Raw genomic sequence first — 27,332 nt, 5'->3', positions numbered from 1 at the left:
CATTGGCTGTCTCGATCCCAGATGCCGCCTGTAGATGGCGTTGCAACGCAGTTTTCCGTTGCTCCGGCTCCCGCCGCGTGGAGTATACCACTTTTGTCCCCGATAGTAGATACGTACACTCTTTGCCGAAAGTAACTACGCAGCAATGTTTGCTTCTTGGTCGTATATTAAAGCTATTATGCCAGTACTCAAGCTCTAAATCTGAGGAAGCCATGCAGCCTGGTTAGTTTTGGCAACGACTGTACATACCGTGTTCTGCAACTTTATCGGCACAGGTTTGAAAAATTCTCCCGCCACAACCGTTGGCTCGTTTGTGGTGAAACCGCGCACAAAGCTTCCTTATTGTTGTCCGTTTTAAGGCATAGTAAGTATAAAAGTGGTACTTACTAGGTTTGGTCACGCGAGATGCGAAACAAGAAGCACCCGTGTTGAGATCGAGCCGCCGTCATCGAATTTCTGCCGAAAGATACTTGTGGCGCCATCTGGCATCGCTGAAGGAAAGCGCCGCGAAAGCAGACGGCAGAAATACGACGAGACAATGGAGAACATATCTTTTATTGGTAGATCACCGTCAAGTCATTTAGTTTGTTTACGATAGTTTTCAAAATGCGTTGGCCGAAAAATATTTCACGCGCTTAAGCAGACGACATTGCCCGAACGACGCATTCAAAGCAAGCCGCCGCGCTCGTTGCAGCGCTCTCGCCTCGGCGCTTCCGTCGCGGCGCTTTCCTTCAGCGATGCCAGATGGCGCCACAAGTATCTTTCGGCAGAAATTCGATGACGGCGGCTCGATCTCAACACGGGTGCTTCTTGTTTCGCATCTCGCGTGACCAAACCTAGTAAGTACCACTTTTATACTTACTATGCCTTAAAACGGACAACAATAAGGAAGCTTTGTGCGCGGTTTCACTACAAACGAGCCAACGGTTGTGGCGGGAGAATTTTTCAAACCTGTGCCGATAAAGTTGCAGAACACGGTACATGCACATACATACATACATACATACATACATACATACATACATACATACATACGTACGTACGTACGTACATACATACATACATACATACATACATACATACATACATACATACATACATACATACATACATACATACATACATACATACATACATACATACATACATACGTACATACATACATACATACATACATACATACATACATACATACATACATACATAAGTTACATGCATATAAAATGCATATTATAGGCAAGAAATTAAAAAATAATATAGCAAAAATTGTGGATGTAGCTTTAAAAGGGAAAAAGGAAATAGCCACAGAAAAGGACTACCACCATCGCAGTCCACTCATCACTTATGGCGCACATTCACAGCGCTCTCAGCGTGCTACCGGCTGAGCAGACAGCGAAAGCAACGTCCCGCATTGCGGACGAAGTTCTCTGCAGAACTATTGTCCTAAAGAAGACGACAAAAAGAAAACAGTCCTTTCACACGCAGCGCTTTCTAGCTCTTTACGTACGCCAAAAATAAACACCGCTCCAATGAAGATGCTTTTAGTGCGACAATTTTTTGTACTCAAGTGTTATACAGAAATGAAGAACTCTACCTCGTTAGTTAGGTCATGATAGTAATACTGATTAAAGACCAGTTGCGCACTTTAAACACCAATACACCTATATCGGAGTACAAAGGGAGGAAGCTGCCACTATGCGCACTCCTTTTTATAAAGAGCAGTGTGCTACAGGACAGCTTACTGCGTTTATAATCCTTTCTGTTTAGATGGTTTGGTTTGGTTTATGGGGTTTAACGTCCCAAAGCGACTGAGGCTATGAGAGACGCCGTAGTGGAGGGCTCCGGAAATTTCGACCACCTGGGGTTCTTTAACGTGCACTGACATCGCACAGTACACGGGCCTCGAATTTCTCCTCCAAAGAAATTCAGCCGCCGCGGCCGGGATCGAACCCGCGTCTTTCGGGCCAGCAGCCGAGCACCATAGCCACTGAGCCACCGCGGAGGCGTCTTTCTGTTTAGAGTGTAGCAGAAGCGTCACCGTATCTAGTTCTTCATTTTTCCTCCTTCGCCTGGTCGACCCCATAAACGGGACGAACGGTGCAATTTCTCCTTCGGTTCATTCCTGCCTTCCGAAACCGGGCGCGTGCCAGACGCCTGTAAGAGAACGGAAGTACTACAGTTTCGGCGACTCCACTGATGGTGTGTGCTGTGGCTTCCAGAACACAACAGCGGCCGGAAATAGGCTCACAAACAATGGAGTGCGGCGGACACGTTCGGCAATGCTCGCCTTCCTTTCTCTTACTCGGGGTCCCATAATGTGCGTTCCTTTCTGCTTTTCTTTCCTGCTTGTTCGACTACGACTGACACTGCGGCAGGCAAAAAGAGAAAGCTGCAAGATGTATACAAGAGAACAAAGAAGCAAGCAAACCGGAAAAAAAAAAAATCAATTCAGGAGGTAAGCCGAAGCATACCCAGCAATTCTGGACAAAAGCATTTTTGAGCAGGAAACCGTTTATGAGCGCAATTTCTTGTACATAATGTAACATTTCACTATAAGAATCAATATATCCGCAGACCACCCGACAGTAGTCTTGTATTTTTTTTTATATTAACATATTCGCTATCGTCAAAAGCGTTCCCCACTGGTTTTCTATGGCAGAGTTAACTGTTCGATGCGACCGATGGAAACACTTTAAAAGAAAGATTTTGCGACAGATCAGAATAATGCACCATTACTTTTAATATTTCCATGAGAGTGTCTTAAATTTGCCGATTTTTTGCCTAAGAAAGCTCAACATGTACAGGTAAGAACAACATAAAAGGAAGCGCTTGAATCGCACTTAACGAACAAATTTGCTTTGAATCTGCATATAATTAAATTTAAAAATGTTTAATGTATTTGATTTATTTGGGTTTAACGTTCCAAAGCGGCTCAGGCTATGAGGGACGCCGTCATGAAGGGCTCCGGAAATTTCGACCACCTGGGGTTCTTTAACGTGCACTGACATCGCACAGCACACGGGCCTCTAGAATTTCGCCTCCATCGAAATTCAACCGCCGCGGCCGGGAAAATTTAAAAATGTATTAATGAAAGCATCCACATAAAACAATATACCTCAAAAAAAAAAAAAGAATCTATCCTTCACTGTCCTGAGTGGAGCTTAAGGAGTAATTGTGAGCTGCATGCAATTGAATTGTTCTCTTCTATATTGCTTGCACGAGGGTGGAAAAATTAAAATCGAGATGGCACAGAAACCTTGAGGAAATGATTGACTCTCAGATTCTTGTGACCGTAAATTCGCCCGGTACACGCGAAAAATGTGCACCATCAGCCACTATGCCTACGCACATTATATGCAGTCTGTGCTTCTTTTTCACTTGAAAAACATGTAAATACACAACAACTTGAAAAACACTGACTACTCTCCGAAACTAATCGAAACTACTCTTTACTGCCCATAACGTGAATAAGAAGATACACACAGGAAACAACAAGCAGGTGCATGAACCTGCATTCGGATTGATACAATCTACTCCGATCGAAATGTATTCGTTCGCGTGAAGTATACTGCTTGCTAATTTTTTTTTTTCCGGCGCTGCCGTGATTAGTGTGAAAGAGAAAAACGCTAATCCCTAACTGCGTTCTAAGCACTACCAGGAAGCCATCGTGTTTCACGGCAGTAGTGTTTGCCATTCTAGTCTATATTTCGATCTCGTTCTCTCTTACAAAAATGAGTAAATTGCTCTAAAAAAAAAAACTGAAACGGAACTCCCAGCCAGCGATTCTCTCGATTGCATTGCCCATACGCAAAACACCTCGGGTGCTATGAAAGACACTCTCTAGCACACGCAGTCGCGTTCTACGGTGGAAAGAATAAAAGTAAAGAAGGGACATCAAGCGAGCTCCCATTTCGACGCTCTTGAATATATTTCCGGCATACAGTGTGCCGGGGGGCGGCCACGGCACGGAAGAGCCGTCTGATCCCCTTCGCATACAATTTTCCTCGGGGCGTTCGCGTTTGAAACGTTGTGGCTGTCTGGCTGGGCGAACGAACGAACGGCGGGACGCACTCCAACATTCAGGGCCCGCCGAGACACTCGCGGCGGCCGAGCGGGCTTTGCATATTTATTGCCGCCAACTCACGCGATACAGAGAGACCGCCGAGACTCGGCGGGGTGGCAGAGAGCGCGCGAGATGATTCATTCGTCAGTTCCCTGTGGATACGCGGCGCGAGTTCGCTTACGCCTAGCGCAAGCGCGCGACTGCTTGCAGCGTTCTCCTGCGCATGCATGAATGCCGGTTTTCACCGGCAGATTACCGCAGTATACGACGGGTTTTGTTGAATCGGCGAGGCAAGAACTTTCCGGAGGCGTTGAAGAGGTTTGGCCGCAGGCAAAAAGCACTTGTCGCGCGTCGTCGGTGGTTTTAGAGAGAAATCATTATACGGCTTATCGGTCAGAAAATGCGGCGTTGACGGACCGCCCACAAGAAGCGGACCGGAACCCCCACGTGACCTCATGACGTCATCGGTAGTGCCTACACCATCAGGAAAGAACGAAAAATAAAATTTATTTTATATTTTTTTAGGCCAGCTCGGACAGATCAGCTTCGCCGGACACTGAATTAAAGCACTACGCCTTCACCGCAGCATTGCATGCCGCGCGATAAACTGCGTCTCTCGCGCTGGGTCTGGGTACCGTCGTCTTCATCAATTTCCATGCGGGCGGCGCGAACAGGCAAGCTTCCCTGATCACTGCATGAAAGTAGTACGCCACTGCCGCATCCGATAACTGCGTGCAAGCTATCGCATTCACGCCATGCCTGTAGTATTAAGTGCACTCCGTAAATTTATTCTTGACGGTACAGGTTTCGTATCTTGTACCAGTTATTCTTGCCTCTATTCTTACTTTTATGCGTTGCATATTGCAATCACTCAGTTCAGCCCTTGGGCGCGGCCGGGCAGCCACCATTGACCTTGAGCGCAACCACGTGACGTGACGTCACGACAGCCGGAGGAAAAGCTGGGCCCCAACTCGTGCGGTCGCGCGCGGCCGCAGCCACCACCTGACTCCCGCTCCCCCCGCTAGGGGCGCTGCGCCGGCGCGTGACGTCTTGCCGAGAAAATCGAGTGCCGTCAAGCAATACCTCGCCCTCAAAAAAAAAAAAAAAAAGACCGCGCAATATGCAACGCATTCTTGGCTTAATCAAGCTAAGCCTGGGCATCTTTTTGGTCTTGTACCAGCAGTCGGTGTCGCTTGTGACGTCAAGCGTGACGTGAAGAAAGGTCTGTACATAATGAGGCCCTATGATTCGCGAAGAAAAAGAAAGTGAACGAAGTTGAAATGAGTGATAGAGTAGTCGAGAGTGGAAAGACGCGGCGTCTCTGTGCTCTTCTGTCTCAAGCATAAAGTCAGTGTTTTTCCTTCTACATATTTCTTAAATGACCTCAAGAACGAAGAACGCACACGATATGTTAATCAGCCAGACGAAGACACAATATCCCATCATGCCACGAGATTACGAAATAAAACGAAGCAGACACACACACAGGTGCGTGCAGAGAGACGAGACCAGACGAGACCAGACGAGACCACACGAGACCAGAGGAGACCAGACGAGACCAGACGAGACCAGACCGGACCAGACCACAACAGACTACACCAAACCAGATGACCAGACCAGACGAGATACAGACCAGACTATAAAGGACTAGACCAAACAACCCAGCGTCAAGAAGGCTAAAACGTATCGAGCGCGTAGTCGATAGCGTAGTGAATAGCGCACACATGGCGAAATAAGTCTCCATTAATAGGACATCGTCCGCTTCAAGTTTAATGTAAACGTGCGCGCAGCTAGAGAAATTACAGTCGACATTACGGGTGAATTATTGCGGCATTTACAGGGTGCTAGCGAAACAGGCATAACCTCGCATGGGATAAGAGCTCTTCACAAACATTTTTATATTTGATCCCCGCAATCAGCATCAAGATAAAATGAGGCACATTGTCAAGAACGCTGCGTGTTAGTTAATTGGCTCCAATACATAAAGTTCGCCTCGTTAATTATGTGTTCATTAGCAATATTTCGAAGTACAAGAACCTCTCCACGACGAGTGAACATTCATTTCCATGCTGTCAAAAGTAAACCTTTCTTTCATTGCAATTCGCCGAATACTTCTCACTGCAACAAAAGCTTGCAACTACTCATTATCCTTATAAAAATGGTCTATAGACTTCTTATAGACTCTATTGCCTTCTTATAAATATTTATTTTTGTCTATTCACAGTGTATCGACTTTCTATAGACTAAAGTCTACTAAAAGTGCTAAAAGTGTATGGCCATAAATCTATAAATAGACTATAGAGTGTCTATAGCTTATGTGTTGCCTATAGACTGTTCTTTATGATTTGTCTATACAAATCCTTATGTGTCCTTATGTGATTACTTATGTGTTCCAACAGAGTCTGGCAAACTACCTGTATTTAAAAATAAAATCACACGGACAAAATTTCGTTACGAGATATAGAAGACCAGACTGTGGTCATATGTTAAGAGAGGAAAAATACGGGAAACAACGCGCTAGAACAACCTACGGTGAGGAGTCAATAGATTATCAGCTACCGTTATTACTAAACACGTTTCAAGAACTGCATTCCATCGCAAATGATTCTAAAACACGCTATTCTTTTAAAAAACAAGTGAAAGAAGCACTACTGCTAAAGGTTGCAGATTATTATCAAATGTCGCGATAATATTTTCATTTTATCGTGACCTCAAAAGAAAAACCTGAAATAAAAAAACAAAAAAAGGCAAACAATACGAGCTGGCTCATATCGAATGTTAACTCAGAACCAGGACTGGCCTTCAATCGTGGTTGTTGGCGAGTTATACCCTGATAACGTTTTCAACCTGATGTTACCTGGGACGTCACCAAAGAATGTTTGAAACTGTTTTGTGCTGTTAGCTTTTTCTTGTCGATACTCTGTTTTTGCTTTCATTACTTATGTATATTTCTTTCTTTTGTTTTGTCTTGTTGGCTTTTTCTTGTCGATGCTCTGTTTTTGCTTTTATTACTTATGTTTATTTCTTTTTGTCTTGAATTGAAAAAGACTGCGCTTGAATGTGATGTGATTTCTCTAATGTACAAGGTCTCCTTCAGCAAATACTGGCACTGTTCGCCGCGCAGCGTGCGTAAATGTCACGAGGCCCCGTCAGGCGCCATATGGACGCCTTTTGCCTGGTGAACCTCAGCAGATATAAAAACAAAAAATTCCCAAGTATATGTACCCCGATTCTGCTGAAAAAAATTTCATTTCATTTCATTTCATTTCAAAGTCTATAGACTTTATAGACGGAACTCTATAGGCAGTCTATATACTGTCTAAAAAATTTTTTTTGTACCTATCCCATGCGTTGTTTTGCCAGCAGCAACAAAAGGAACAAAAAAAGGGTAATAAAAACGAAAATCAAATACGAACCGACATTACTTCATAACGCGCGTACTTTATAGTGGAACATTCCGCGATGTGATGATACGTTTGAACTGATGTCATCATAAAACCTTTTCAAGCCGCTTTATTGCCGACCATGCTCGGGTCATCATTTGCCCGCTCGCCATTTCGCCTGATCGTTAACTTCTTTCTACTCTGCCGCAGCGGTTCCGTGCCCCGCACTAAAACAAAGCCGCTTGTTTCTCCAGGCCTGAGCAGCTATACAAGGGTCGCAACCTTTACTCGAGTGCGGAGTCGTTACAAGCACCAGTTTCCCATTTTTTTAAGGACCTCTTGAGCTTCGAGCGCCCCTGGCACGCTCTTGTACAAATAAGGGCTTTTGCCGTTTCTTTTTGGAGGGATGGGGGAGAAACGCACTGCGTATGGTTTCTCCTTAGTGCGTCACTGCCACGACTCCCTGAACGTCCAATCGATTTATCTTTCCGACCATTAGGGCATCACTACAGAGCGAAGGCCAAATATAGTGAACGAACGGAACAAAAAAAAACAAAACAAAATAGGTCTCTCAAGCACCAAGAAACGAAAAAATAAGGCGGAACAAGAAGTGCCGGAAGAAATTGAAACTGGGATTTCTTTGGCGTTTCTCTTCTATTCACGAATGCATAAGGAAACACATGGCTTTTCAATTATGTTATACAATGCCTCTTCAGTAATGCTTTCCAAACATAGTCGTGTCGCTTCAGCCGTCCGCTGAGGCAGTTTGATTTGTATTGAGTGCGCGTTGAATGTTTAAAGGCCATCCGGGGCTGTGGCTTGACTGAAAAAAAAAAAAAGAAAGAATGGGGGAAGGCGAGGGGGGAAGGAGGGGAGCTATAAAGCAGCAGCGTTATAGCAATGCAAATCTCTATCGAGGTATGGCTGTACGCTATTTCATCCAGGATATATCGTTCACTGGGTTGTTATAGTCGGTGTTAGAATGCATAGATTCGAACGATACCTCAATGTTTGGGCTCTGCTAGATCTTGGCTTGTGTTTTATGGACTAAGCTGACGTTTCGAGTTTTTTCGGTGACCTCTACACGCATGCACAGATGTCACCGACCCCCACCTCACTCAAGCTCCTGTTAAGCTTGAACTACTGCAGAGCTTTGGTTGATGAGCTTACAATCATTAATGATGAGAGAAAGGGCAAAGTTTAATGCGCAGTGCGGAGTCAACCGTAGATGAAAATTAGAACCTCAGCCGAGCCGTAGATTTCGTAGGTAATAAGTGTAGTTGAAAACCTTCCCTTCAGATTTTGTGTTTGCACATTCGGCCGCAAAAGTTTACGGGATGCGTGTTCTTATTGTACCGCTGTCTCTTGATAGTAGCGGATGGAACATGCATGTATGTTCACATCTGTGGGCATTCCAGGCGATTGGCTTTCGGGGGTACGCTGATATAAAACTTATTTCCGCCCACCAGGATCCCATTAACTTTTCGCCCCGACTCCATGTGCTTTGCAACCGTAACAGCCATGTGTTGGCCCTCACAAGAAGTCATAAATTTATCTTACAACGGCTACTTAATTAAAAAGACGTGTGGCAGTTACGAACCCAAAGTGTTTCCTTGTTATTGGCCCCTGGTTTTGCAGGAATACATTGAGCGGTGAGATTTATTGGACATATATATTTTATTACGTCATTAAAACGAGCAAATTAACACTGATTTCTAAACCTCTCCAAGAATTATAAAACAGCGTCCACATATTCGGCACGTGCAATGCATTAACATCTAAACTCAAAATGGTTCCATCATCTTCAGATCTTCCAGAACGACCTGAAAAATTTTACGTTGCTTTGCTGGAAGGGGACTTAGCTTTTAACATTTAGTGATCCTGCTACATGCTTTCTATATCCGTGGGCGACACTACGAATTTTTTTTGATAATTATGTCAGGATATGCGTTTCTTTGAATACTGGTGGGTTTTGTTGCAATTTTGAAAACTATTCAAATGAAAGTCATTGACATGTGTACGGTCTGTATCGTGGCCATACGGCGAACGTTATAGTAGCATATATTGGCCGTAGCGGAACTTGTGGCGGCAGCGCTGATTTCTTAACGGCAAAATAAAAAGAAAAGGCAAAATCAAGACATTGCTGAAAGACGCATGGGGAGAAGTACTATATTTTTTGACAAAGCCCGACTTGCGCTGGCTGTACACACTCTTAATCAGCTGTTAATATTCCCTTTCATGTAGACTTGCATGCGTATGTTCACTGCATATGAACTGGCGCCGGTTATGCGGTTATGACGCCAAGGAGTGAAGACGGGGGAAAGACCGCCACTCCGAAAATTTGGCATACCACTGAAAAGTATGCTGAGCGTTTCGTTCAGACCTCACGAACGTCTGGCACCCTTAATAATAGAGTAGCGCGCAACGAGACATGACAAAAAGAGGAACACAGAACGACACGAGCGCTATCAACAGTTTATTTCTTGCCGTTGCCACATACAAATGCAGGAACCACAGCATGAAATGGGAAAGAAGGAACACAGAACGACACGAGCGCTAACTATCAACAGTTTATTTCTTGCCGTTGCCACATACAAATACAGGAACCACAGCATGAAATGAGAAAGAGCGATCAAATTAACTGATACAGGGAATACAACTCAGCCTTTCGCTGGTTGCCATCGATTTAGAAATTGAGCTCTTTTGCTGATAATGCCAGTGATGCCACGCTCACACACTTGTGTTGGGTGTTGTCTACCGTGTACCGTTGTCTTGTGGCCATGAGTATATTGGACAGACAGGGAGATGTGTTAATAGCAGGTTAAAAGAACATGACTGCAATGTTAATGAGAGCAAATTGGGCCACCTAAGCCAGCACTGTCGCAACTGCAAGATTCATTCTAAGGAACGGGGTCGTCCAAAGCTGTGCATGCCCCTGTTTGGAAGGAGTCAAATAATCAACCGCCACATGTCAGGGAGATTATTGAGGCCCTGAATATTTCACGTGCAGGAAACAAGCGTGTGAGCTTGTTATCACTGGCACTATCAGCAAAATAACTCGCTTTTCTAAATCGATGGCAACCAGCGATAGGCTGAGTTGTATTCCTTGTATCAGCTAACTTATCGCTCTTTCCCATTTCATGCTGTGGTTCCTTTATTTGCATGTGGCAACTGCAAGGAATAAACAGTTGACAGCTAGCGTTCGTGTCGTTCTGTGTTCCTCCTTTTGTCCTGTCTCGTTACGCGCTACTCTATTATTATGGACCACCAACTCGACCAACAAGCAACACTTCCGGCACCCCGCCACCACGAGTGCCCTCACGCCGCCCCTGACCTGCGTACTGGCGCCTGGCTTTGTTTCGATTGTTGTCCGCCCTTACGCTAGACGTCGCTGCTTCAATGTTCAGCTCCAGCAATTCCAACTCCATGGTGGGGAAACGCAGAAAGTTGTGACGCATCAGGACCTCGGCGCACGTTAAAGGAACCACATGTGAACGGCGTGCATTGTATGGGGTGTGCCTCTGGAACCAGCTGCTACCTCAAAAAAAAAAAAAAAAACTCTACCGCCCCGTTCAAAAATGTTGACGTACAGAGCAGTGGCTCGCCGCCCTGCTAACAATCCCGCAAACATATTAAGGCGTCTCGAGGTGATGAAGCCAATGCAAGAAAAAAAAAGAAATATAAAGAGCTGTTTTCGTAACTTCTCCAGCCTGCACCCTCGTGGGGTAACCACGTTCAAAAACAAGTGCTTCGGCCCCACTTTGCATTTTTCTTTTTCTGCGACCAGAATAATTTCGCACAAACCTCCCGAGGACGATGGAAATTGCATCAAGTCAGCCTTATAACACTAACCGACGGAGGAAGAGGACGGATCACGTTTTAAAACCCTCTAGCGCTTCTGTAAAAACAACCACTTCTTATTCTTTTACCCGTGCAGAGCGTTTCGGCCGTTCCCATTTTTAGTAAAAGCGAGGTAAACAGAGATCTCCTTGCAGCTTCGAAAGGAAGGCAAATGGCGGACGACGCGGTTTCATTAAGGACGAGAGAGCTTTATGCGCGGACACAAAGGAGATGTTTTACGAGCGCCTTGGGACGTGCGGCGAGGCCGATGAAGTGCAGAATGAGAGGAAAAACTTTTTATCCGACGTAGCGGAATTCTGTGCCCTCTAAACAATCGAAAAATAACGAAACATTTTTCAGGCGGAGAAAAATGACTGCTTCCAGACACGCGCACCTTGCTTGAGATATCTGGGACGAAACTGTTGTTTACGGAAGGGTGCTGCTGCGAAGAAAAGCTTTTCTAGCAATGGCTGCAAATCCGGCAATGAAGAGGGCGGAAAAAAATACACGGCGGAAAGCACGCCCTCCTAGAGGCTGCAGAGAAAAGAACATAATTTTTCTTGCCGCAGCTTGGCTTATTAATGCACGGAAAGATGTGATTTGACTCATAGGCCACAGATTGACTTTCGATCAGTGAAGACACATCGATGCTGAGAAATAAATGAAGGAACAAAAAAAATAAATGAATAAAACATTCGTTAACTTATTCGTTAGTGATCAGGTCATCAGCCAAAAGTACTGATCGCTTGATTGCTTGCTTGACTGATTGACTGCTTGATTATTTTATTTATTTATTTATTTATTTATTTATTTATTTATTTATTTATTGATTCATTGATTGATTGATTCATTGATTGATTGATTGATTGATTCATTCATTGATTGATTGATTGATTGATTGATTGATTGATTGATTGATTGATTGATTGATTGATTGATTGATTGATTGATTGATTGATTGATTGATTGATTGATTGATTGATTGATTGATTGATTGATTGATACAGGCGCCCGCCTCACCATAAATCCCCGTGTCCTTCCTTCTGGTTTTTCGGGTCATGCTACCCCCTTCCAGAGTGTTTGTTTCTGTCGTAATGTTTCCGATGTTCTTGAAGCTGCTTGATCCCGCAGCTAGTATGACAGCCTCTTCACTGAACCTTACAGCTTGAAGCCTTGTAAACAAGGACGCAGCACGACGCAAAATCGAATTCAAGGACCTATTATAGCGGGGTTAGCAACGCGGGCTTGAATTCGATGCACTCAGTAGGATGAAGATGTGTAGAGCCAAAAATATTGCTTTTTCCCTATGCCGGTCTGACCTCTAATAGCGGTGTAAATAGCCGCCAGCAACGGAAGGAGGGCACAACACGGCCACATAATATAAGGGGATTTGCTTCTAGCCATAAATGTTTGTCCCAGATGGGTCTTTATTCCGGGAGGAAGATATCCAAGTGCAGGCGCCAAACTAAACCACGAAAAAATCAACGTCTACCTCGTCTCATAAAAAAAAAAAGAATTCTTAGGCTCGGATGAGGCTCAGAAAACTGTTTTACCGAGAAAAATGTCGACGAGTTGAGGTTTACCAAGAACACGATAAGAATGGTGCTTTCTTTCTCTGTTCAGATAATGGAGTAGCCTGAACGTCAAGCGTCATTACAAGGGTATGGTAGAAGAGAACACATCCGCGACAAAATTAAATGCAAATAAAATAGCAAACAAATAGAATTGCCATGGGAGAGAAATTATTAAAGGGCGTAGAAGCATAAAAGAACCGAAGCGTTTATTTGGGGCAAAACGCGGTGTTTTTGAAACTTGAAAGAAAAAAGAAAGAAACATGTCCGTGTCGCTTATGTTGCTTTGTTAGAATACAATAATTTGACCTTCTTTCTGAGCATGTGCTATATGTATTAGATGTATTTTACATGCTTGTCAGTGCTTTTACAGTTTTCGTTTCTTTTCAGCTTCAACGTTTGCTGTCTGTACGAGATGTCTGGTATATGCTTGCAAGTTTTGTGTGGAACTGCATCCTGCATTTCAAACAGAAAACGCAGCGTAATGCATCAATAAGCCGGCAGGAAATCAAGAAAACAAGTGAGGAAAAGAAAAACACTCGTTAAACTCAGGAAAGAAACCAAAGAAGACAAAAGTGCACGGCGGAAGAAATATGCAAAGCAAGTTGTGAAAAATGAGTGTTCATCACAGCACAATAAGTTCGTCCAAAGGCTGCATCAAGTATAACATGCAGATAACAAGCAACGTAAAGCTGAAGAAAGCATAAAAATAAGCGCAGCCGTTATTAATGCCAGAACAGTTCACGTGCACGGTGATCAGGAGCCTAGCGGTGTTGGGGATTGTTGGTAGAGGCCACGGGAAAGAATAAACCGTTTCTGGAGCCGGGTAGGAGTCGGAACGAGCCCTAGTGCGCAGCGAAGCTAGAACATTACGCGTTCCTAGTTTCATTCTTAGAAACAAAGGCAAAAATGAAGGCTGTGGGTGAACATGAGACTAAGTACTCTCAGGTCAGGAGGGCAAAGGAAGAGACAGAAAAGGGGAGATAGAGAGAATGAGAAAGGAAAGGCAAACATGGTTAAATAGAGCGAAAAAGTGCGTCCCTAAACCACGAACAGAATCAGGAACGAACTGAAGAAAACGCGGTTTGGTAGAGGAAAAAGAGCGCAAAGACCAACAAAACCAGCACAGACTTGAGGTCTCCTGGGAAGCCGGCAGCAGCCGGTGTTCTGGGCACATACAGGGGAGGAGGAGCCAGCTGGAAGAGGGGCCCCGTTTGACCAAAAAGGAACGAAAAGGAGGAAAACTAAAAGAAGAATTGGGGAAGCGAAACGGGAGATAGGGAGAGTTGGCGCGGAAGTTAGGGACGCTGGCCTCTCCTCAGATCCCCACGCCTCCCATCGGCGCCCCCGTCTTTTCTTGCCGTTCTTTTCTCTCCTTCCCTTTTTCCCCTCGCCTCGCGCTCGCTCGTCTGCTGCGCCGGCTATGCCGCAGTACGCGTCGTGGTCGAGCCTTTTCTGCCGGCGGCCGCGACGGCCAAGTGGCGTCGGCATCGTTGGGCGTCGTACGTGACCGGCAGCGATGCGCCGAGGCTTTGAGCCCGCGCGCGTACTCCCCAAACCGGTCGCCGTTACCGCCGCCCAACTCATTTTCCGCAACACTCCTCCCCATCCCGCCTCGTACGTTGCTCTTTTCGCCCCTCCCCTTTCCCGATTTCTTTTTTTCTGAGCTCCTGTTTTCCTATTCTTCCTGTTGTCCGCACTGTGCGGTCTTTCCCTTTATCTCCCTATTTATGCGCAGGCCGCGGTCGGTTCTGTCTTGCTCACTGCTTTCTTTTTACTGCTGTTGCCAGGTTTACGTTGGCGTTTTTATTTTTTTTACATTTGATACCAGTGCATACGCATACCTCTCGCCAGCGAGGTAGTTTCAAGCGTGATATATTACGCTCGCTAGCAATATTCATCGTTGTTACTTTTTTGTTTGATTTGCGCTTCACGAGTGCCGCACATTTTGTATGGCCAAATGTAAGAATTCATAAAAGGAGTCATTTTCCCTCTCGATACGAGAAGGAACAAAAGGCAAAGCTATAAAACGGGGGCTACAGAGCTCTGATACCATACAGTACATATATTGCTCCGGTTGAGTCTTCTCTTCAAAATATGTTTCCGCGTCTGCTCCCTCGCCATGTAGAGGAGGAGGAAGGGGAGGAGGCCACGAAGAAAGGAAAGGCGCGCTGTCTCACTCGAAGTGGACACTTGGACCGAAACATTAGGGAAGGAAGGCAGTGAGTAAAAAAGATAGATAGAGAGATACAGAGAGAGAGGAAGAGGAAAGGCAGGGATGCTAATCAGAAGGGTGCTCCGGTTGTCTACCGTGCACGGGGGCAGAAGGATGAGGGGATTGAGAAGGGAACCAGAGAAGGGACGAGCAGCGCAGTCCCAATTTGTCACTCAAGCCAGTCGCTTTTAGGTAGAGAAACAGTGCCTCGTAGGCCTTGAGGACAGTCCACTGCTATGGCCATAGTCTGAGGACCTTATCCTCTGTTAAAGGCCGAGCATCAATGCGGTTCAGAGCACAACGCATCGTATGTCTTTCTGTCGCAAAAGCAGGGCACTCACACAGGAGATGCACGATTGTCTCCTCACAGCAAACCTTCCTCAAGGGGGGCTGTCGGCCATCCAAATAATTAATTTGTATTGCTTTGTAAAAGCAATGCACCGCATACGTGAGGCAGATGGGGATGTGGAATGGCAGGTAATGGCTAGGTATTTTGGGACATGGTCGCTGCCATGAGTTTCTACATTCGAAAACCACCGGTGCTGCAGGTAAGGCATTGCGAAACGAAAGTCAAGTCCAGACAGCTGCTATACGTCACCCCTCGAATATAAGTCGGGGTTTCGTCATTAAGGCACTGAAGAACATGGTCAAAGACAAAGAACACAATCTTTCTTCCTTAATGTTCATCCTAACGCTTCCCGACATTGTGTGGTGGGCATTAAAGTCATCTATATTTATTCATGAACCGGGTGTGACGCCGCACATGGCGATGTCTACGTTGTAAATTACGGCAGCCGTAGTCCCGCTGCGTTAGATGATAAGAGGGCGTACACAGCGATTGCTGAGTTTGGTGATAACGGTCAAACTTTCTAGAGCGCTCCGCTCTATTATATCAATGGCAATGACATTTTTATAAGCGTTTACTCTCAATTCTTGGATCCCTCCCGGTACGACGCTTTCCACGTACATAGAGGTGACTTGCCTGTTCAGGTGGTTCACGTTATCGGCGGGTTGTTGTGGCACAAACAAGTCGGTATATATCGGGGCATTTCGCGCCGTGATGAGCGTTGACGTGCGTGATGAGGCGGCTTTTGCCAACCCACCGGGTACCAAAGGAGGAGCAGCAGCCTCAAATTCCATCGCCGCGACAAAAAGGGAGTGGCACCTCCTTGGTTACGGCACAAATTAGCAAACGTGAAGGCAGCGCTATGATACAGAACAACTTCGTAGGGAAGAGACCAAAAAACCGCAGAAGTATAATCCGCGCGGCGGTGGCCCAAGCCAATCTGCGCTCAGCACCGTTGACTAGCAACTCTATGCACACCTTCACACTTCCACGCTCTGCGGCCCCGTTTACTAAGAAGGGCGTTAATTAATTCTTCGGTGTTTAAACGGCGCGTTTACTTGCGGGCACGGCGGAGGGCCGCGAGTGAATGCGCTTAAAACTTGAGGCCCTTCCTCCGAAGCAGCTTTTCTCCGCATATGCAAAGTGGGTAAGAGGAGCTTCCCTTCAAGACCGAACACTTCGCTAACATAAGTCAGGCTACACACAGCGAGTGCATCTGTGAATATTTGAAAAGAAATCGCAAGTTATAGAGGGACACAAGATACAGTCGAGAAATCCAGAACCTCCTCAGGCCAGTCGCAGAAGCTTTATTTGTGCTCCGGTATCTCTGCTTTGTGTGTTCTACAAAGAATAATTATGGCCAAGAGTTGCACTAAATAAACAGGGCGAACAAACCAGTGGCAAACGAGGCCTTCTCTCTGCCTTATTTTTCTGCATTATTTTGTGCATTTCTACGTTAAAAGGACACTGACGGAAACTGCATTAAATTATAGTTCCCAGTGAAAATTGATTCGTTGGCCCACTTTGGGCATGTTGAAGATAGTCCGGCAAAAAAAAAAAAATCTTTGTAGCTCAAAATCGAATTTAAAAATTTCCCCGCCACTCAATTCAAGCTAGTGACGTCCACACCAAAATGGACTTGGCTGCCGCCTTTTTAAAGTGAATGGCGGTGTAGCACATGGCCTGTGAGATCCGGTGATAAAAATTCAGTTTCGATGCACGCAAAATACTTGCGAAACCAACCGAGGGGTGGCAACACCTGTATTTTGTTTTTATAGCTTTGTTAGCTTGTAAAACCGCCGTTTTCGGCAAGACTGTTCTCTTTGTCTTTAGAACGTTGTACACTTTAAACAAGAATACGCTTATAGGGGGGTGAAAAGGAAGTAAGGAGCCACTAGCACACTCCTTTTTATAAACGAAAGTGCGCTAGAAGAGAGTTTACTGCCTTTAGTCTTTTCTTTTTAGAGTGTAGTCTATTGGTGTAGAGCAACTTTAGTATGTCCTGTCTTCCTTTAACAAATAATACCTGCAGCTGAAGAATTAAACCTTTCATTCTAATTAAAAGCTCTAACGAATTAGTATTTCAAAGCTTTTGTAACGCAACCTTAAAGGATACAAAGTTTGGTCGTTCTGTCGAGCCTACCGTTCGTAGGGTTTTTTTTATTCGCTCTCACTGCGATTATTGAGAAGATCTGAGCGCATGCGAGATATTTTGCGATTCAAATCGACACGCCGACCACTTTGGTAACGAAGGATGGCGTTAAAGACTGGTTTCTTAGCGCTTCGGCTTGGATTCGGACCTACAGCGAGGAGCGAACAGCGAGGAGCGAGGAATTCTGAATCGCTACTTCAGGCTCGCTGGACATGACTGAGTAAAATTATACGGGGCGATAGACCGATTGCGAGAAAAACCTAGTTTATTAACATAGTTTATTTTATGCCTATAATTATCACTCGTCATCCCTGATGCATGGTACATTCGTTATGCGCGTTCATGTACTCCGCGACAGCTGTTGATGAGGCTTGATTCGAGACGCATAAAACGTGACATTGCAGACGCCGACCACAACATAGAAAAGAATACACAAAAGTCGTTTCGGCTCCCATACGGCCTGCAGCCTTGTTCGCAGTAAAAAACAAGAAGCGGCTGCGTGAGCTTATGTATGCTTGAAAACCTTGAACTGAAACTGCGGAAATCTGACAACTGCTTACGGACGCTCCCTGCGCCCCCTTTTCAAGCATACATAAGCTCGCGCACCCGCTTCTCGTTGTTTACTTCGAACAAGGCTCCCGTATTGGAGCCGAAACGTCTTTTGTGTATTCTTTTCTATGTTGTGGTCGGCGTCTGCAATTTCACGTTTTATAATTCACCCCGACCAGACGAGTTTTCGTCCAACTCTTGATTTCGGTTCGAGAAGCAGCAAGTGTCATCAAGAACTGCGATGCTACTTGGGAAAAAGGGCGAAAAGAGATGACCTTGGGCTGGTCAGTAATGAGAGCTCAGTGTGGTCTCAGGCCAGGGCTAAAAGGCGACCGAACGCGGCACTAAGGCCAACTAAGAAAACGGGGTGAACGCCTCTGTAAGCACGTACCGTCGTTGCCAAACGTAACCGAGCAACTTCGGTTTCTGTCTTAGCTGCGTACCGAAGCACTTATGGCAGCCCTTAAGTTCTCAATCTGTGTTAAGTAAGGTGAGCCCCTGCGCCGTAAAGGCTCCGTTATACGGTTGAGAAGCAATACCTGTTGCTCGGTTACTTTTGGTAAACAGGGGTACATGACCTATTTGAGACATATTCAAAGACCGCGGCTAGCAGCGCCTATAACGAATCTTAAAACGTGCTAAGCCGGTGTTGCAAAGCAACCTGTGCTGACAGCCACTCTCGCCGACCAGATAAGACGCCATTTCATTTTTTTTTTTTCTGCGTGTGGGCTAAACAGAAATTAAAGCGGCTGAAGCAGGGCCCGTTTAAGGCTTTTCTGGGGTGGAAAATACGCGCTGCCGATTGAAAACAATTTTCGGGGCGGCTCACCCGAGAAGAGCGATGCAATGGCGGCGATGATGAAGGAGAAGATGACCCCTGGGCCGGCGAAGTTCCTCGCCACCATGCCGGCCACCAGGTACATGCCCGTCCCCACGCAGCTGCCCACGCCCAGGGAGGTCAGGTCCAGCGTCGTCAGGCAGCGCTGCACGGGTGGACGCCGAGGGCATGCGTTAGGAAGAAAGGAACCACAAGTGGGCAACAAATACCTGGTTATACGGAGGCCGTGGACAAAAGCAAACGAACGAACGAACGAACGAACGAACGAACGAACGAACGAACGAACGAACGAACGAACGAACAAACAAACAAACAAACAAACAAACAAACAAACAAACAAACAAACAAACAAACAAACAAACAAACAAACAAACAAACAAACAAACAAACAAACAAACAAACAAACAAACAAACAAACAAACAAACAAACAAACAAACAAACAAACAAACAAACAAACAAACAAACAAACAAACAAACAAACAAACAAACAAACAAACAAACAAACAAAATGTCTGATATTCATCTAGTGAACACCAGTTACACAGGGGAAAGAGGAGAGAGATTTTTATAGCTTTGACCAAACTTCATTTGACAAGATTGCTTCATTCGTCACTATAATACACAGCAGCCCAGTTGCACCCGGCAAGAAAATTGAAACAATTATCATGTAGTCGTTAGTTTCTATCGCCCATTGCCAGAAACGTGCTTGCAGACAAGCGCAGTGCGCTCTGCCTAATATGCTGGCGCGTGTTCGGGCACAGATTTCCGCGGGACACGGATCGTTCGGCAGAAAAGCCATTAGGGACCGCTCTTCCCTTCCGCTGTGCCAGGCTGGCCTAGGCGAGCGAGTTTGCACGCGCGAGCCATTTTATAAGCAACTCTTTATAGCAAGTGGCTATCGAGGCGCAATTTGCGCACAACTTCTGGATGTGGTTCTGCGCGAAGAGGGGCTGTAACTGTCTCATTTATGGGTAAACACCTCAAACGCACTATGAATGAAGGTAGGAAGGTGGGATTGAAAGGAGAAAGAGAGAAAGGGGTGCCGTATCAGCGGGATTCGCAATAATTTCAACCACCTGCGGATATCCAACGTGTATTGACACTGCACAGTACATGGGGGACTTTTTTTCGTTTCGCGTCCATCGAAACTCGGCCGCCGCGGCAGGGTTCGAACCCATGTACTCCTTCACGAATTCGGAAAGCTATTCCGAATCTCCGAGTAGAATACGCCAGTAGAGAGCGTGCAGAACCTACGCGCAAAGTTGTGCGGCCTTGGCTACTTGCATTCGAGATTGACGGTTTGGGTTTGGTTTTATGGGGATTTAACGTTGGAAATCGACTCAGGCTATGAGGGACGCTGTAGTGACGACTTTAGATCACTTCGACCCCCTAGGGTTCTTCAGCGTGCACTGACATCGCACACTACACGGACCTCCAGCATTTCGCCTTCAACCAAATGCGACTGGCGCGGCCGGGATCGAACGCGCGTCTTTCGAGTCAGCCGAGATTAACGGATTAAATAGGTCGCGCACACTAACTCTCTTGACCAGACTGCCTGCCAGCGCGGAAGCGACTAACGGTCTTTGCGGCTTCTTTGTCTGAAAAGCCACGTCGGCGTGCATGCGTGTGCGAATAGGTGAGCATGTTAAGAAAAGCGCACTGCTCATATCTCGACAACAGGCACGCGCTGACAAGCAGTTCTGGCACAATTCCCATCGTCTCTCCACGTTTGCTCGCGCGTGCAGATAGCTACCATACCGTGATTATGACATGCATTCATTTTGTACAGACAGTCGACGTGTTGACTGTGAATGCGTTTTTGCACATAGCGCTGTGAGATGAGTTTATTGGTATTTCATTCATTGATCGCAAAATAGGAATTTTATAAAGCTCTTTAAATGCAAACTTCCCATAAGTGTATTTTTATCACGGACGCGCATTCCTCCACTGCTGCTATGTGATGAGCTGGTGGGATTTCGCGCTTCATTAACGCAGCTTTTTACCCTGTGTTCCCTTTCCCTTGTTACATTTGTAATCTCGAGAGAGGTTTTAGGTTTAGATTTATTGGGGTTTAATATCCCAAAGCGACTCAGGCTATGAGGGACGTCGTAGTTAAGGGCTTCGGAAGTTTCGACCACCTGGGGATCTTTAGCGTGCACTGACATTGCACAGTACACGAGCCTCTGCAATTTCGCCACCATCGAAGTTCGACCGCCGCGGCCGGTATCGAACCCGCGTCTTCCGGGCCAGCAGCCGAGCGCCGTAACCACTGAGCCACCGCAGCGGGGTATCTGTCGAGAAAAGGGATTAATAATTTCTTTTGCTCATACTATATAGCCTCAGCTAATACAGAGCTGCTTCAAATCTATTCCCGTTATCCACAAACATGCTCGTTGTGTTTACAATAACAATTAGTTGTATTCGTCACTCACTCAGGTATCAAAAGATTCAAATAAAACAAAACACTAGACTCTAAACGCTCGCTAAAATGGTGTGGCTTTGGTGACAATATGGCTTTGGTGACAATAGAAAATCTGTCAGGTTTTCGCGAAATCAGGTACGCGTACACTTAGGAACTGGTAGAAGAATGATATATGTGATTACGACGTCAAGAGCCCTGTAAATGAAAGAGGAACACGAACGTGCTCTGTTAACTTATCTAACTTTATCGGTGACAGGCGCACTACAACCCACACTGCTATGTAGTTAGCTCTCTCGACGAATGCGAATTCACTGTTCGTCAAGGAACAGTCTTTCCTTTTTGACAACACTCCAGCTGGTAATGTTTTTTTTTTTACTAAGGTGTAGAAAAACTAGAGCAAGTATGGCAATTTGTCCTCAGTAAAGCTTTTCATGCCTTCTCTTTACTTTTATCCCCGGATAAAAATTCGAAGAAGCGTTCTCTTGTTGGTGTTCTTAAATTACTTCAGACCAGTCTCTTGAGAATTTCTTCGGCCGGTTATGTATTAAAGAACCGGGACGACGTAATGAATTCAGATGCTTTGTTTTGAAATCTATCACCTCGGAATTTCGTAAGGAATTCCTGCATGCTATTAGATGCAGTATCATGCCTTTATTTTTCTCTTTGCGAGTTCTATAACAGCTCAAGCTTCAAAGCTCTGTATTTGCAGATAAGTAACAGAACAGCACATTAATCACTGACATGTCATTTGACTCGTCAGACGAGACGGAGATATCATCATCATCATCATTAGCCTGACTATGTCCACTGCAGGACAAATCCTCTCCCTTACCTCTCAAATTAACCCTGTCCTGTGCCAGCAACGGCCACCTTATCCCCGCAAACTTCTTTACCTCATCTCTCAACTCAACTTTCTGCTGCCCCCTGCTACGCTTGCCTTCTCTTGGTGTCCAGTCCGTTACCAGAGGATGGGACGGAGGCATAGTTACTACAAAGCGCTGCGCTAGCGTCCCGAAGCAACTCAGGCTATGAGGGACGCCGTAATTTCCGGAGCCCTTCACTACGGCGTCCCTCATAGCCTGAGTTGCTTCGGGACGTTAAAACCAAACCAAACCAATTTTTCTGTCTTTGTGTTCCTTCGCCCCTCAAGTGTAAACGCTCCTCGTTTCCTTCTCCAACGTTCGTTTCTTTATCCAACGTGTATCCCTGCCGTATCAAGTGGCCGTCTGTATACTCCAATGGCTGTCATCTTCTAGGGCGATCTATTTCCGAGCCATCGGAACACCCTGTCAATCGGCACCTGACACGAAAGTCTTTTCTTTTCTTTCCAGCTAACAGCAACGCGTGTTTACCGCAGACGCCGCCAGCAACGTCTATGGACAGGCGAAGATCGGAGCAGGCGTAAATTATAGAGGGCAACCATGGGTTGGCGAAAGGGGGGAGCTCCCGCGAGCCAATCGATGCGCGTTGTTCGTCGGCGCGCCAATCTATCGTCGCGCCAAGAGGCGTTGCAGGAGCCTCGCTGCAACATTAACGGCGCTGGAGAGAGACAGCGCGGAGGAAAAGAGTGAAATGGGGAGACAAGGGAAGCCCATGTACCAGACTGCAGCGGCTGTGGCGTGCGTCGCTCTTTCCTTCCTTTTTTTTCTTTTCTTTTTCCTTTTATTTCCCTCTTCATTTCCTTTTCTGATTCACCCTCCACCTTCCTCAGTAGGGTGACGTCATGTACGGGGAGAAAACGTAACGTAACGGGACAAGGCTGGGATACGGATCTCATTGCCTTCTACCTAAAATCTTCCTCCTAGGCTCTTCTCCATTTTTAAGGTGGCGCCATCTAGACAACCGCGATGTCACTTTACAATATTTGTACAGGCAATACTAGTTTCCGCCCTGCCCATTTTTGTTCCTGCTTTCAAACTTTCTTTACGCCTCCCATGGACGACGCCAGGCTAAGCGAAGAGTGAGGTATACTTATCATCTCATTGTTTTCCTTGTCTCTTTTCTTTTGCTGTACTACCCCTCACCCCCTCACAACCTCCTCATCCCCCATTTTTACCATGACGTCATCCACAAGGAAAAGACATTAGACTGCACAAGCAAGCGGTATACTTCTTCTTGAGCAGGCGCTGAGAGAGGTATGCAATGCACGGCTGACTAATGAGGTCATAATTTAAAGCCTATTAGCGCTTTTAAGCGTAGATCAAGATCTCAATGCGCAATGAGAAGAGGTCAGTGGAGAAGAAGGTAAGGGAACAGGGATAGACGGGAGTTGAGGACGGCACGCATCGGCGTCTACCAGAAGCCGAAGGAGCCGCGAAGAAGTCGGATGAACTCAGCCAGGAATTCGGGAAAGAGGAGATGTACTGTTAGAGGAAGGGTGAAGCATCGTAATCGTGGAAGGAAGGAGATGAAAAATCTAAAGTCAAAGTAATATTAAGACGAGAAAAAGAGGTCACATGGCATGCTTCTAAGAGGGGCAAGGCATGACGGGAAAAAAAAGGCATACGGGAAGAAAAAGACGTGGGGAAGCTCCAGCGTGTAATTAATGCCGAGACGTTAAATTAAAACAAAATTATCCAATAACCTGTTGTGGGAAGGCTTTAAGATGCAAGAAGGCCTCAGTGGACCACAGTGAAGAGACAGGCTGAAAGTATACGACGTTTTAGAGGTCTTTAAAGTAATAAGGGTAAGGAAGAAAGGCAACGAGAACAGCATAAGATACCCGAGGACACCTTAAAGGAAAAGAGACGGGGAAGAGGTTAGTAACTGGGCGGTAGGGAAGGGAATAAACATAGCGCACGCTGTCTTGACAGGTCGCTCTATGGTGCGACGCCACCAGAGCCCCCCCCCCCCCCCCCCCCCCTTACCCCGCCCCGGAATGCGCTCGTGTTCCTGACACAATCGAGGGCACCGGGGCGAAATTTATAGACACGATGTCGCCCCGCTAGGTGGAAATAAGGTGCTAAACGTGGGCGGCATCGCTTAAAGGACCGCAGCGGCACCTTCCAAGAGGGGAAAAAAAACTTTGCTGTACATACTTGTACGGTGTCGTTTCCCGAGGGAAAATTAATGACGGGAAACGCGAGAAGTCTTATCTTATAAGCACCCGCTTTTTAAAGAACTGCTAGTGTGAAAAAAAAGCGCAAGGAACGCGCCATTAGTCGTTTGAGCACAGGAAAACGCTTTGACTTTCACACCTTGAATCGTTTTATGATATTTGTGGGACAAATCTTTTGTAAAAAGAAACGGTTGATATACGGCATTTAAAGTGTTTGCAACGCGATTTCTTTCTCCTAATGTTGCAGAAATGGGATTATTAATAATTCGTGGTGAAGAAACCAGCAGCTGCATTAAATGCATGCGATGACCTCTTATGTATTATAAATAATGGGTGTTGTGGCATTTCGAAAGGAAAAAAAAAACCGGCCGAGAGCATTTAAGAGAGAGTTCACAGGAATGAATAACACATGCTACACCATTTCTATGTCGCTGAAGCACTGCCATGCATTTTAGTTATTCTTGTTTATTCTGTTTGAAAATGTTTCTTCTCGTGCCGATAAATTCTCAAATGAATTTTCTATTCTTACTGAAATTATGAATGCAGCCGTGAGCGGTAAAAGTGCAGAATTTTTCAGAAGTTAAGGTCAGAACCTCGGCCAAGTTCTTTTTTCAGCACAGATAAGTTTCAAGAGAAATTCACCACTGCAGAATACAAGCTTTCTGTGACTGGCGCACATCGTGCTTGAGATTGAGAGCTCAAATGTTTTAAGCGCCGAATTTAAGCGCCAAGAATTTTATTCCAAACACAAAGCGAAGTCCTGTTTGCCTTCTACAACATCATGGCCCGAACTATTCATTATAAGCCTTTTGTATAATAAACATCGATTTAACGAGGTATTTAATGTTGGGGTGTCAATGTGGGATTCAACAAGACATGAAAACATGGATGCAGGAAGAGGAAAATGTGTTACACATCGGCCTAAGAGGAAGGGCAGATAGGGCAGTGGAGCTGCTGCACAAGTTTGCATAGGCATAGCCTAGCAGAGGTTAAGTGTAATTTAAATTGAATTCTGCAGTTACGCGAGCTTCTCAGATTTTGAGGAAAAGGATAAGCCGGGTTAAGAATAGCTAGGAGTTATTGCATGCGTTTGTACTGTAGATTGATGGCCTTCTTGATGACCACCCTTTCGTCCATCGTCGGTGGGGTTGACCATGTGATCAGTTGTGCCTGGCGAGAAGTTTGACGGTAGAGATGATGTCCCAGTTCATTACCAGTGGTCCTTATATTGCCAGGAATCCACCCAAGGGTTGCAGCATGTGGTTTCAATTGAATGAATGTTTCATCTAGGATCATGTGGAGGTCTAATGGAAGAATTCTACGGTCAAAAGCTCTGAGGGCCTCTTGAGACTCCGTGTGGACTACGTAGGCCTAGAAACACAGAATGGAAAATAAAAGGTGAGACAGCGTGGAAAGTGGATAGGATTTCTACCTGGAGCATAAAATAGGATTCCCAGAACAGGCCACTATAGGAAGAGAGGGGACCGGTGGATGAAGGCTGGTAAAGTATCACCGCCACATATAGGCTGTCTAATCTGTGAAAAGCATCAGTGTAGGCCAGCGTTTCCATGCCCAGTGGTGGACGATGGTTGTATGTGTATTATGTGTATTCCCCCCGACGATCCATATGAGTGATCGGCGACATGGTCCGCGGAATCGGAATGATGAGCAGGTTGGACACATGCGGAGAGGAAGGGACCTACACGGGTATATCGATAGGTTTATGGCGGTACCGTATCTACCTGTACTGACATGTGGAAAGCCAAGCTATCTGCCGATCTGTATGCAAGATGAGAAGCGTTGGTAAGCTATCAAAGAGACCGGTGTCAAAGAGACGTTCCACAGAAGCTTGTGGAGGGAGGTTTGAGGTAGCTTTGTACAAAGTTTGTGGAGCGGCGCTAAGGTTGCGGTGTTGGGTTTGTGTGGGTGATATGTAAGGAAGGTTGTAAAGGAACTTATTTACAACGAGCGCCTGAGTTTGTTGTTCTGCATTTTTCTCTGTGGCGCCTGAATAACACATCACGGGCTAGTTGGTTTTCCATCACACGAAAACAGCGCAAACTTCACGAAGGACGCAGAAAGGGGAGACGAGACACAGGCGCTAACAGTAAGCCTGAATGTTTGGAGGCTACTCTGCGAACGAGATGGGTGACCGAGTGGCAAATGGGTATGGCCTAATGACAGGCCACTGTCGATGAGGAGGGACTGAGAGGCATCCGTAGGGACCTTGGAGGAGGTGACTACGGGTATAGGATGGCCGTCCAGAGTGAAGGTAAAATGGTGATTGTGACAACGTTGATAAGAAAACATGTAAAGATCGGGCAACGTGTGTACTACTTCTACGAATATTTCAAGACTCCATTAGCCCCCGTAATGCAAGCTGTATATGGTTCAGGCGCGTACGGCTCTTGCGTCGGGTGGTATCAAACCATATCATGAAACTGCTGTGTTAAAAGCAAGCGGCTACAATCTCATTGCAGCTATTTACTGTTACTGAAGGTCAACGCTTTTAAAATGAATTCTGACGCTTTCTTAGCATATTATATAAAAAGCTAACGATCGCTGACAAGATGTGAATTAACTAAAATTAGCGCAGCTTCTTTCACTATCGTCAACACTGTGCAAATGAACGCTAAATGACGCGGTGAAGACTCCAGTCCCTGACGAGTCTCTCCGGGGAACAGGACGAGAAGGAAGGTCGTCCACAATGACTCCAGGTAGCTGTAGAGCGGAGATCTAGACGATACGTTTCGGAAACAACTACGGCGCAGCATGCAGTCTCTCTCGTATGAATTTGGGAATGCGATTTTACTTCCGCGGATATCGTACGTTCCCTGCCACGACCAATACGTGCAGCCGCGCTCTTTGCTGCTGATTACTCTCACTTCGAGGAC

General features: G+C 45.8%; 1 protein-coding gene across 1 annotated transcript in view; it reads right to left on the bottom strand.

Annotated features, from left to right (window-relative positions):
* Positions 1-27,332, bottom strand: part of LOC149364524 (putative cationic amino acid transporter) — a 131,548-nt gene that overhangs the window by 37,310 nt on the left and 66,906 nt on the right. Inside the window, exon 3 of the mRNA XM_089574482.1 lies at positions 18,949-19,102. Within this exon, the coding sequence (XP_089430608.1) occupies positions 18,949-19,102 (154 nt within the window). The remainder of the gene's footprint in view (positions 1-18,948; positions 19,103-27,332) is intronic.

The sequence above is a fragment of the Amblyomma mixtum genome, chromosome 2, assembly GCF_055824585.1.
Source record: "Amblyomma mixtum isolate Tamu chromosome 2, ASM5582458v1, whole genome shotgun sequence".
NCBI classification, from domain to species: Eukaryota; Metazoa; Arthropoda; class Arachnida; order Ixodida; family Ixodidae; genus Amblyomma; species Amblyomma mixtum.
This window is presented reverse-complemented; position numbering and strand designations above follow the sequence as displayed.